The 12,500-nt window shown below is 46.2% G+C and overlaps 1 protein-coding gene across 2 annotated transcripts in view; it reads right to left on the reverse strand.

The window, feature by feature from the left end:
* atp2a3 (ATPase sarcoplasmic/endoplasmic reticulum Ca2+ transporting 3) overlaps positions 1–12,500 on the reverse strand; it is a 43,585-nt gene that overhangs the window by 13,199 nt on the left and 17,886 nt on the right. For both annotated transcript variants that reach the window (XM_082549270.1, XM_082549271.1), the window contains 6 exons: positions 8,732–8,812; positions 8,486–8,571; positions 7,753–8,217; positions 2,754–2,842; positions 1,777–1,879; positions 621–752 (listed from right to left, as the gene is read on the reverse strand). In XM_082549270.1, coding sequence (XP_082405396.1) covers positions 621–752; positions 1,777–1,879; positions 2,754–2,842; positions 7,753–8,217; positions 8,486–8,571; positions 8,732–8,812 — 956 coding nt within the window. The remainder of the gene's footprint in view (positions 1–620; positions 753–1,776; positions 1,880–2,753; positions 2,843–7,752; positions 8,218–8,485; positions 8,572–8,731; positions 8,813–12,500) is intronic.

Below are 12,500 nucleotides of genomic sequence, written 5' to 3' on the forward strand. Positions count from 1 at the left end.
CATGAATACATAATTAATTGAAAAAAATTGGGTTGACTGCCTTGAAAAAAGTAAAGTGGTGTCAATACTACTTGAAGGGTAATATTTGTTCTTCTTTATTACTATAAAACAGGACGGTCCCTAAAAACTAATCAGATTTTACATTTTCCGAGTGTTGGATGCTGCACATCTGGAGTCAGCCTAAAACTGACTAACTTAAAGTGTGAGGTTTTTGGCAAACCCACGTCCCCTCATCAATATGGAAATTCATGCAAACGTCTGCTCCAGAATCTAATTGGATCACCTACTGCATATGGACTGAGCCGTAAGAAGCCTATGAAGTTTGTATCGTGTCAGACATGTTCATAAGAGCACGCCAACAGCTGCACAGAGGCAGGAAGGAGCCGCACTGCTTGTGAGTTTGATATCAGGTCTACAGTTTGAGTAGGAAGTCAAGCTTAAACAGCTTTAAGCAGAAATGAAGAGAAACCTGCTGAGGTCTGGTTAGCTCACCTCTTTTTACTTGTTTCATCTCAAGTCAGCAAGACTTCACACAGCTGACTATTAAACCACCGTGTTAGCTTCATGTATGCAGCAGTACTTTAAATGCACACTAGGATCATGCAGCAGTGGCAACTTACTGAGTTGCAGGCACCGGCACGCTCCACCTTGGTGAGTCCAGACAGATCCGTCTTGAAGACATTCATCTTCTCGACCAAGGTGGTGAGAGCTGTTTCTGTGGCCTCGCCCACCTTCTCATAAACCCCTTTGGCCTGCGAGAGAGAAGAAATTCATCAAAACACATTGATCAGCTCTTCCTTGGACTGGTTTTTGTCCCGTCTCCCTCTCCTAACCCCTGACTGGTCACGGGAGTTGGCCCCGCCCCTCCCTGAGCCTGGTTCTGCTGGAGGTTCCTTCCTGTTAAAAGGGAGTTTTTCCTTCCCACTGTCACCAAGTACTTGCTCATAGGGGGTCATATGATTGTTGGGTTTTCTGTATTATTGTAGGGCCTTTACCTTATGGTGACTGCTGTTGTTAGGATATGAATAAAAGAGCACTGAATGAAACTGAAAAAGTTGGAGTGTTCAACATTTGGTACACTTGTGTTTATTACAAGCATTAAATGTTTAATATTTGTAACTATTTTAGAAGCAGACACTTGTTTGGCTTCATGTTCGTTTCCATGGAGTCAAAATAGCTCAAGACTGACTGGACAAACATGCTGAAAGGATATCTGCAAGTCATTCGCCACGACCTCCACCATTGCGTTTGAGTCATGCATGCAAAGTGGCTTGTCCTCGCCAGCAGTAAGCCGGCAGTCGAGATGAAGCAGTAACGGCACATCGCACATCATTTGCTTGTGCGACTGGCCGTAGACGGGAATTAAACACCTCGCTCCCCTCCAGCATCGGCTCCTCTGGAACTCTCCTGTCTCTCTCCTGGTTTGGCTCAATCAGACTCTTTATCCAAAGTGTACAAAATTAGCAGAGAAACAGCCATTTATGAGAACAGACGCAGATACGATGGAGTTTAGAAGTGCTGCATGCCTGGCCTCTATCCTCAGCATGGTTACCATGATACCATGGTGATGACAAATAGGTGAGAAAAGCAATTCAAACCAGAGAAAAGAGATCATACCAGAGTAAAATTAGCTCAGTTGGACAAAAAGAAAAAAAAGCAGTGAGTGTGATTAAGGGCTAATAATTATGGAAAATATCATTCGTGTAATTCTACGTAGAAAGTTAGACTGATGGATCTGTTTGGAGCTTAAAAGTGTTCAAAGTGTGTGCTAATGACCTCGTTATAGTCCAGTGAAGAATCATTGCACATCGAGCACACGGTGGCCAACTCCACAAGTCCATCATAGTCTCCACACTGGACAGGCTTGTTGTCTTTGAGTCTGAAAGAACAACACACACACATAAAACGTCACACTTCGCTTCACTGCACACACGGCAATCTCACGAATACCCATGAATGGGGTTCACGTTCCACAGCTGATGGAGAAACCGTGCTCGGACGGCAGTAAGGAGTGTATCTGAGTGTGTGTGTGCTCACTGCATGACAACCATGGATCTCTTCCCAGTAGAGACTGCAACCGTTGCTAGCGAAGCTCCCACACAGTAACCCACACTCTGCTGTTATGAAACCGTAGGTTCATCCAGAGTCACAGCGATGTAGTCAGCAAACGGCAAAACAAACAGCATGTATATACACAATGAACCGCAACACCCTGCCCCTGTCTGCTGAACGCTTGTGCTCAGAGGCCACCTGCCTTCACTGCTGCACAGTTTACATCTCTGAGATTTCAAAAGTGTCACAGGCAACGTCAAAAAGGGTCAAAAATTCAGTTTGTCCAAGTTTGCATTAACAATAGTCGATCATTAAGGTGCTTACTGGGAGTAAAGTACAACTGAGACTTATGGGGCATATATAATTAAAGCCACATGTGCTGTAACACAACCAACTGGGACTGCTCGCTGTTTTTATGCTGCACCAACTGAAGCAAAGCTACTCAAACTATTCCTGCAAACTGACGGTGCATCAAATCTCAGAGCACATCGATTTATTGCATTTATGTTTTATCTGGTTAAGAAGAAAGGAGGAGCTGGGAAAGGAGAGAGAGACGCTTTAACTTGTTTTTCATTCAGTGTAGAATCTGCTGGTAAAAAAAATGAAAAATCTGGAAGGCTTAACAGCAAACATTTTCCATGTAATGAGTTATTAAAGCACAGAGGAAGAACAAGTAATAAATCCAGAATGGTGGTACTCACATTTGTCCCTCAGGGGCATACGTAGAACCAGTTATAGAGAACTCGTGCAGGGTGCAGCTGGAGTCCTCCACCTTGTCTAGGATGAACATCTGGAGAGAGAAAAAGACCAAAGCAAACAGAGGTGGGACCTTTAGCCAGTTACAACTGTGGCTGCTCCTCGTTTCGCAGCTGTCCACTGCTGTAAAAGATAATGACCGCTCAAATTGTGTGAGATTTTGGAGCAGTAAAAAAAAAAAAAAAAATTTCATATTTTCAGTAGCTAATTGGATCCACCCACTGACGAGGTCCTGTGGACCAAGAGAAACCGGCTGGCGATTACTGTAAGAACTGAGTGAACTAAGTCAAACAGCTTACTACAATAACGAACACGTGACTTAATGTGAATAACAAAAAAAACACTGAAAGCACAAAGCAGTCACACTCCTGCTTTTTGCCCCTTTCAGTTGCATCACAATCAAGAAATGTAGCTGAACTGTAATTGGTCGGCTGTGGCTCAGGTGATCCCTGACTCATACTGAAGTTTGAGATGAATGCATTGGAGGCAACCTGGGAACCGATTACATACCTGACGTGGACCATTGCAGCGCTTTGATTCGTTTCCTTTTCTGTTGCAGATTTGTTTCTTGTCTCACGCACAGTTGCTGAGCCGTTTGTGCTGATATGCTGCGTTTGGTTGTTCAGACTCTTTGGTCTCATATGTGCAGACGTTGTTCCAGGAGCCTCGCGGTTTGATCAGACGCACGGTCGTGTTCCTTCTACAGCGAGCCGGCTTCCAAACCCTTCCAACCAAGCCGTACTTGTTCAGGCTCTTTTCTGACTGCACTGTTGTAACCTTTAACATGCTGAGGCCTGCAGAGTCTGTAGCTCTTGGGCTTTTTTCAGTGAGATCTGTGGGGTCTGGGAATTTGCTGGGACGTCAACTCCTGGGAAGTTTGCATTGTGTTAACACACACCTAAATGGTTCATGCCGGCAAACTGCCAGAGCTTCTTCTTTTATAGATGCACAGCTGCTGATCAACTAATCCAGTGCACTTGATTAGCAGCTGGCTGCTAACGACTGGGATATAACTGTAAATATTAGACTATAGTGTGAAAGCAGCCAGAACAGAGAAGTGTGCTGGTGAAGTAACTTAGTAATGGCATTTACAAAGTACATTAGGCTAAAATTAGCCACCATCAAGGCAAAGCAGAAACGTACTGAACATATTAAAGCAGTAAAAAGTAAATACTTGCTGTAAACAGGAAGTCTTTAAGGCTAAAACACAAACGAGGAGTTCTGTTTATCAAGTGTTGCTGTGATCCAGAAACATCAGCCCCTACTGCATACCGGCGTCTGCACCGTACGGGCACTCCTTTCTCCAATTTCTTTGTTTCTCTACACATGCAAGCAACACGGGAGTTGCAGTTGGCTTCATCGGTCCCGGTTACGAAACACGCTGTAGTGAACTGATGGAAAAGAAGTCAAGTGAAAGCAGGAGACAGAGCTGCATTCCCAGAGCACTTCAAGGACTTGTTGACTGCTTTGTTGACAAGACTTCCCCCAGGAGGCGCAGTTCACGATGTACTGCTAATGCTAATGCATCAGTAAAAACAGAAGGGAGAACAGGGGCCAGGATACGCCATCGCCCATATTCCAGTGACTGTGTCCACGCTGCTCATTTCAATGGGACAGACATTAGGCAAACAGACTTTCATTGACCTCAAGTCGTTTAACAATATTCTGTGAAAACTTCTAAAGATAAGACATCCATGGACAACATGCCCAGCTCGACTTAGTTTGAGACTGAACAAAGTCCTTTTCTTGCCTCTCGATTCTCCTGTAACTGCGAGCGTGTACGAGTCGCTGACTTAAACCCACCGATTAGTGTCAAATGAGCTCTTGATCAGCGGCAGACTTCACCTGAGAGGAGACCGCCGTTGTTTGCAGAAAATGCAGTTTTTAAGCTATTATTCACATAAAAACTCTCCATGACAGCAGAGTGGTACATTTACTCAGTGGCCCACAGACTTTACATGCAGCTCTTTGGCTCTGAAAGTAACCCTGGTCAAAGCTGCCTTTAACCTTCTTTTAAACTCCTGGCCAGCAGGGGGCAGCTCCTCTTTAAAAGCCAGTCTGGGAAAGACTTGTCCTGGACTCATGTTTACTTTTGGACTTTGTCACTTTGGATTCAGATATCAGCATTAAAAGCTTCCTTTTTGTCTCCACTCAGTGACTGTGACTGTGTGCAGGGTGGCCGTTACCTTTATCATGTGATGGAGCATGCAGCGTCGGTTTCTCAGTCAGATCAGCTCGAACCAGTGAGCAAAACTGTCATTTTTATATATTTTTTAATTTATTTTCCTTGTATCCAGTCGACACTCTTGAAATTTTCTTCATTTAGCAGTGATGTTTAAGAAAGCGGTGATGTTTTAGCAACACACACACACGCCCGTTCAGCTATCTTAGTGAGGACCTTCATTGACATATTGGTTTCCCTAGCCCCTCACCCTAACCATTAAAAATGAATGCCTAACCCTTTTTATGACAGTTTCAATCACAAATGCAACAAAGCTCATCAGAGGGAACCAGGACGAGGGTTGCTGGGTTTAAAAGCTGCAGACAGCAGGCTGCAAACTTCCAACTACAGTTTGTAAAGGGAACCTTTTTACTTTGCCCTGCTGCATTTTTGCAGTGACTGTGAAGGACCTATTCATCTGGCCACTCTGTAACCTGAGCCAACAGTTGTATTACAAATAACAGAGCTGTCCTGTTACAGTGGCTAAAACCTTTAGCCGGGTTTATACAACACTGTTGTTTAAAAAGTGGGACTTGTTATTCCAAGATTTTCCATTTCATTTTGGGAGGTAATGCCCTTTAAACAGCGCCGACCTTCTGTTCACTTCTTTATTTCACAAAGGTCAGCCATCAGACTTTGTTCCTTTCTTCTGTAATAAATCAACAATGAGCACAGAGCGACACAATAACTTTCACAAAGCAGAGGCGAAGGAATAAGATGAGGTTGCTCTTTCATCCGTGGTCAGTTTTCACTCACGATCTGATCCGCTGTGGTCTCCAAGGAAACACGGCACAGTGAGATCCACCACTATCAAACGTTTTTTTCCATACTCATTTCCTCTGAGCTTGCATGGGGATGAATGGTGAGCAGCTGTTGATGTGCATTTGTGAAAGGCTTTTTAGTGCGTGCCGGTCAGAGTGTGAGAGAGGAGGGAAAACAGAGGTATAACGTCAGGATGCAGAGGGGAATCCCTGGAAATCCTGCTGATATGGGGATACCCCCGAGGCCAGGGAGACACATGGCATTATCAGGGCCACTGGCTGCAGACCAGTACAGGAATAAGCACAGATGGATACGCCTGAGCAAACAGAGTATAAATGGTGACGCACAGAAAGCATTAAAAAACAGACGGAGGCAGTCTTGGTTCAGCATACAAGCACCACGAAGGGGGAAAGTGAAGCTAAATATGAAGCGGACCTATCACCAGGAAACAAGTGGTGCAAGAAAAAAAAAAAAAAACCTGCAAAGCGGAAGCTTGATTCATCTTTGCAACAACGCAAACGTGTATGCTCCTTATCTCACGGCAGAGAGCTGAGAGCAGCAAGCCGGGGAGTATAGGTGGAAGCAGAAGGTCAATATTTACCAACGTCTGCCTGCCTGAGAGCATTTCAGGGTTGTGGTGAGATCACTCCTCCATGTCCCTGCTGCCAGAGGGAACTCCCTGCAGCTACGCATTAATCACTCAGACGCTCCACGTCGACTCGTGGAGAAAGGAGGGGCGAGCGTTCGTACGACAAGAACAGAGAGTCGGCTCTGAAGCCATTTTGAGGTCGAAAGGAATTCACAGAGACGCCGATTATACAGCAGCTACTGTTGCTTTTTCATTTCCTGCCTATAGGAAGTCATCCTGTTGGGATATTTATAGAGCAGCATTTCATCTTGTTGATCGATAGCATCTCCATCTAACATAAAGAGCCAAGCTCTTCTTGTCCCGACGTGGACCTCTGTGGGTCCAACCTGACTATCCACCAGTATCTGTGGGTTCCCTTAATTTTTGCTCTTATTTGCCTGTTGCATTATTCTTAGGACACAATTAAGCTTTTTTCCCAAGATATATAAAAGGAACTGGTTAATTAGAGCATAATTTTTGATCAATACAATCAATTCCTCTTTGGGAAACCAATAAGCGGCCAACAATATCTCGTCTAAACAGGGTTTTGATGCTGCCCTGCTCGACTAACGAGGTCATCATTGTGGTGAGATGGGAGATCGTGAGGACAAGAGGTGTTAACTGAGATTAGGGTGTGCATGTGTGCAGAGCTCGAACCAGGAGCCAAGTCAAACAGCAGTGCTGGTATTTACTCTGCGCTTACAGCAAAGTCGGTTAGCAAGCGACACACACACGCACACGCTAACAGACAAAGGGAAGGGTGAGGCTGTGCACCATACGAGCACTTGTGAATTGTGAACAGTGGATAAAATCTTTCAGTGTTTATCACGTATACTGAAAGCTAGAGAAAGGTTCAGGGCCTTGTGTTTGTTCAGGTGACGTTCTGGAACCCGTCACTGCTAACCGCTAACAGCCCGCGCTGGTGCTGCTAGGTCATGCCAGCCTGTGCTGCTCCTGCCAGCTGCTATCTCGAATCTGCCAAACGGAGGCAAACATTACGGCACCACAGGGATTTCTCAGCATTCTTTAAGCTCCACGTGCATGAAAAGAAAACCTCAGAGGGGGAAAGAGAGACAAAAAGATCAGGATTGCACAGACTGGCAGCAACAATCCCAAAGTATTCACCTGGAAAACATTTTTTTTGAGAGGGAAGACCCAGAAGTGCCGGGCACTATGATAGAAGGTGGAATTAATTACTCTACTTTGGCTGAGTTGAATCTCAGTCAGAAGCAATATCGTCACAGAAGATTTTCATTTCCTTCCGCAGTATTCGACAGCATGCTCGGCGTAAACCTGGGAAGCCTGAAGCACAGGAGGACTGTTTGTCACTTACTCTGCACACAGACATCTGGTTGGTGGTGAGGGTGCCCGTCTTGTCAGAGCAGATAACGGAGGTACAGCCCAGGGTCTCCACAGACGGCAGGCTCCGGACGATGGCGTTCTTCTTGGCCATGCGACGCGTGCCGAGGGCCAGGCAGGTGGTGATGACGGCCGGCAGGCCCTCGGGGATGGCGGCCACTGCCAGGGCCACGGCAATTTTAAAGTAATAGATGGCCCCTCGAACCCAGGAGCCCCCGTGGACCGGGTCTCCGAAGTGGCCGATGTTGATGACCCACACAGCCACGCAGATCAGGGAGATGACCTTTGAGAGCTGCTGGCCAAACTCGTCCAGCTTCTGCTGCAGCGGTGTCTTCTCTTGCTCCGTCGACGCCATCTGATTACGGATCTTCCCGATCTCTGTCGAGACACCCGTAGCAACGACGACACCTATGGCACGACCGGCAGCAATGTTTGTGCCCTGAGAGAAGGACAGAGACATACGCACAGGGAAGTCAGCACAAATCCGCCGTCATCTGGGAGAAAACAGACAAACTCCGTCACCAGCTCACAAACAGCAACATGGCCGATTACTACGAGTTTGGCCACGAGACAAGTGAAAGAATGTGATAGCTGCCATTACTGCTTTTGACTACGTGACCAAATGTAAGGACTAATGTAGCTTTGTCTGTGACAACATGAGTTTTTGATTTGAAAGCTGAAGATAAGCACGAGTCGGGGGTTCTTACAGAAAACAACATGTTCTTTTTGTCCTGGTTGACGGCTCGAGGGTCAGGAACAGGGTCGGTGTGTTTGATGACAGACACAGACTCTCCTACAGAAAACAAATCGAGACGGTTGGAGGTGTAGCAGGTGATTATCAGACCGTGCTTCAAAGCAAACACAGTGAGGAGAAAAACATCAACGGAAATCTTGGTTGCAACCAGTTATTGGGAAGCCATGGAGAGGAGCTTCTGGTGAGATGTAATAAATACCTGTGAGAATGGACTGGTCCACGCGCAGGGTGGTGGACTTTATCGAGGTCACTCTGATGTCAGCAGGCACCTTGTCACCAACTAAAAGAAAAATATTAAGAGATTTAAAATCAAATGTACAAAAGCAAGCAGCTCTGTTGGGCTACATTTAGACTTCCTGTGTTAGCACCTTTACATCACTCCATCAGGAGTTACAGGTAACTGGAGTTAGGGGTGGCTGCAGCTCAGAGCGGGTCACCTGCTAATCAGGCGACGACCGATCCACTGTTAATGTGTGTGACCGGTTTATAGAAAGCAGTTAGGGGTTAAAAACGCGCCTGTATGACAGCGTGTGAAAGAGCACCTGTAGACAGCTCAATGATCATTTCTCTAACTATTTGAAAACCTTGATCTGCTCGTGTTCTCCTGAAAATGATTCACATTCTGCTCCCATCACAAAAGAGCCTTAATCCTCAGACGACTATAATCGATGCAGTATTAGTACTGTACAAATACACACACGTCAGTAAAGGGTGTAGGGGCAGCTGCAGCTCAGGAGGTAGAGCGCGTCATCTGCTAATCAGAAGGTTGGTGGTTGGATCCGGTCTGCAGGACAAATATTAGCATCTTAGTGGAAAGATGGCCAAGATGCTCCCGAGGAGCTGGGAAGTGTTCGAATGTTAGACAGGAAGCACTTATGTAGAAAAAAAGTGCTGAATGAGCACGTTGCATAAAGCACTGAGTGCTCAGAGTGCAGAAGCACCACATGAGAAGCCATTCATCTACCAGTTAAAGAGACAACAGGTAACAAGTTCTGCTCATTTCGGTGTTTTGCAGATGGGCACTCAGTTACGTCCCTATTTAACGTCCGTGCTGAAACAATAAATCCTGAAGCATCGGTGGGTTCAGTCCAGGCTCGGGCTGCAGGTAAACAACAGCTCGATACAACCTTGATGGAGTCGCGTAAAATGATTGATTATTTCCTTCTGTGTCCTCTCTGTTCCTCTAACACAAACCACACCTGAACCCTGCGTTAAAGGCTCAAATTAATTCCATCGCCAACGGTCTCGAGTCTGCTTATTAAGCCTGCATATTAAACTCATAATTCATAGCCAAAACAAAATGGTTATTACTTCCTCTGTGTCAGGTCCTGACAATGAACATTTAACGGAAATATTTTCATAATAACAGGGCAGACTTGTGATTAATGGATTGTCTGATGCAGTCAGTGACAATGATGTCAGCGCACAGGAGTGGGAAGCTGCTCCAAATACTCTAGACAGATGTAATATTCTTCAGTTGTTTCCTTCCAGCAGGAGAGAAGAAGAGAAGGAGCTGCTCATTACTTTGTGTAATAAGTGACTCATTAATGCCAGCTCAGAGTGCTCAGCTATCACGACTTCTCAACGTAACGGCACCAAAACTCCTGCTTTTCCTCGCCAGGCAGCGGCACTGCTGTTGTACGAGCACGCTTACACGTGAGAGTGGTCTCGCAATTCTGGAGCTTTTTTCCATCATCTCTTCATGACATTTGTTCAGCGCTCTGACACCTGAGGTGATGGCCTTCATCTCGATGGGACGGAGGTACCTTTCTCCACCTCCGACACGGCTCAGAGAGAACGCGAGTGGGAGAGCGTGTGTGTTGTTGTGTTTGTGTGGGAGATGGCTGGGGGCTACAGGTGGCCGAGGGCAGGAAAAGAGAGACTTTTCAAATGCCCACCCACAGACTCCTGCTCCCCTCACTGCCACAGCCTCCCACAGACACTTTCCATGTGCTAGAAATGTAAATCCTAATACGGCTTTTATACATTATAAAAATCTGATATTTGTCTGGCTTTTATCGTTAGCCGTCTTAATAAATCTGAATCCAACACATGCAGCTCTGAGGCGGTGTTCTTGCATAACATCCTGGTGACATGCAGGATAACCGTGACTTGTTACTGGGAATGGCTGGTTGCAGGTTTCCTTTTCTTCGGGTTGTCTGTAAATCCTGGAGTTCCTGACAACCTGACCGCGGCAGTTAAGTCAAAGAAAGAGGAAAGTTCCAGTGGAGGCGCAAATCACAAATGTGCTGTAACCGTGGCTGGCACTGGCAGCAGGGAGCAAGAGGGCAGGCGGGCACCGGCAGTGGAAACCTGAGTAAATACATTTATGCTCTTTTCTCTCCTCAAAGGCACTTGTGGTCTACAGCGTCTTTTTCCAATACCTTCATACAGTTTACTTCAGCCCCTCGCATTAAGCTAGCATGGAATAACCGCTGGCTGATACAAAGTCCAGGAAAGCCTGAGAAAACTCACTGGAGAACGGGATGAAATATCCCAACATGCTTCCTTTGGAGCGATCCCCAACAAGCATCCTTTCTAAAGAGAGCGTGCTGCCCTGCCTACCTCAGCTGCCTAGCAACAACATTATGTCAAAAAAAAACAAAGCACTGAATGTATGAATGTGTATGTTTAACAAACCACTAGTTACACCCAGTTAACCAGTGCTCTGGAAATGTATTTGATACTTGAGACAAGTTACTGTAACCCGTGAACATTTTAAACCATATATGGTTCTTAAACATATATTTGAATTTTCCCTATAAACTTCTATGTGTTTAGATCAGACACTTTATGTACGCGTCCGTCTGCTTATCCAATCAGCTGACGTGCTTTGGGGCACATCTGTAATGAAACACTCACAGGCGCCGCCCTCACTGTAGGCGCCTTCACTCACCAGAACATCAGAGTTCGTCAGAGCACATTTGATTTTATTTGACCCACCGACAATTAAAGAAAAACGTTTTTGTCCACCGTGTTTGTTTGCAGTTACTAAACAGTCAGCCTAAAAATAGTACAGATAACACGGAAGATTAAAACAAACAACAACAACAACAAAGCAAGCTCCTCTGAGTCGCAGCATGCCCCCGCCCCTCCTTTATGGGAGCTGCTGACACTCAGCAATAATATCAGAGGCTTTATTCAAACAGCAGATGGGAGTCACATCTCTCCCTGCTTCACGCTGTCATCAACAGGTGTCGTTAAAACCTCAAGCTCTTGTGAACTTGAGCACCGTGGAGATGAGTGGAACTGAGCGGGGGGGTTGTCATGGCGACACTGTTGGTGTTGACAGTGACGGTGATGGTAGTGGCGGTAGGCGGGAGCTAAGCGGAGTCATTGCGGTCCTTGCTACCTGTGTGGGCTTGCCTGCGTCTGGCTGCGAGGACGCTGGCTGCAACAAGCCCAAATTCCAAGCAACTGCTATGAGTTACAAAAACAGCACGCTAAATAAGTGCAACCGGTAAATAAGACATGGAAAAGAAAGAGAACATTTGTTTAAAGAGAATGTGAACTGTAGTGTGGCTGTGGGTGACAGTTAAGCAAACGGATGATTGATTTCGCCTCAGTTTTACAACCTCGCGTTGAAATCCGAGGCTTCGCTGCCACCAGCACAGCACGTATAATCTCTCTGCGCTTCTGAATGAAGGCTGCCAGCTCCTTCCTTTCCCACACATTGCTCCGAGCCGCCTGAGATAAATCGCCAGTCACGCAAAGCTCAGGATTACCACCACCACCCCCCTCCGACCCAAAACGGCCACGTCGGTGGCAAAGCGGTCTCCTCCATCCTGCGTTTGCAGTTCAGCTCTGGCATTCACAGATGTTTGGGAGCCAGAGCGACAATGCGGCTATTTTTAATCAGAGGCTGCCCACACATGGGCGAGTTTACAGCAGGGGAATATTGTGTGTAAGCGAGGAGCTGACAAACATCAGGCAGCCTCCAGGTGGTGAGACTGAGAGCATGGAAAGCA

The sequence above is a fragment of the Aulonocara stuartgranti genome (assembly GCF_965226115.1).
Source record: "Aulonocara stuartgranti genome assembly, chromosome: 10".
In the NCBI taxonomy this organism is placed as follows: Eukaryota; Metazoa; Chordata; class Actinopteri; order Cichliformes; family Cichlidae; genus Aulonocara; species Aulonocara stuartgranti.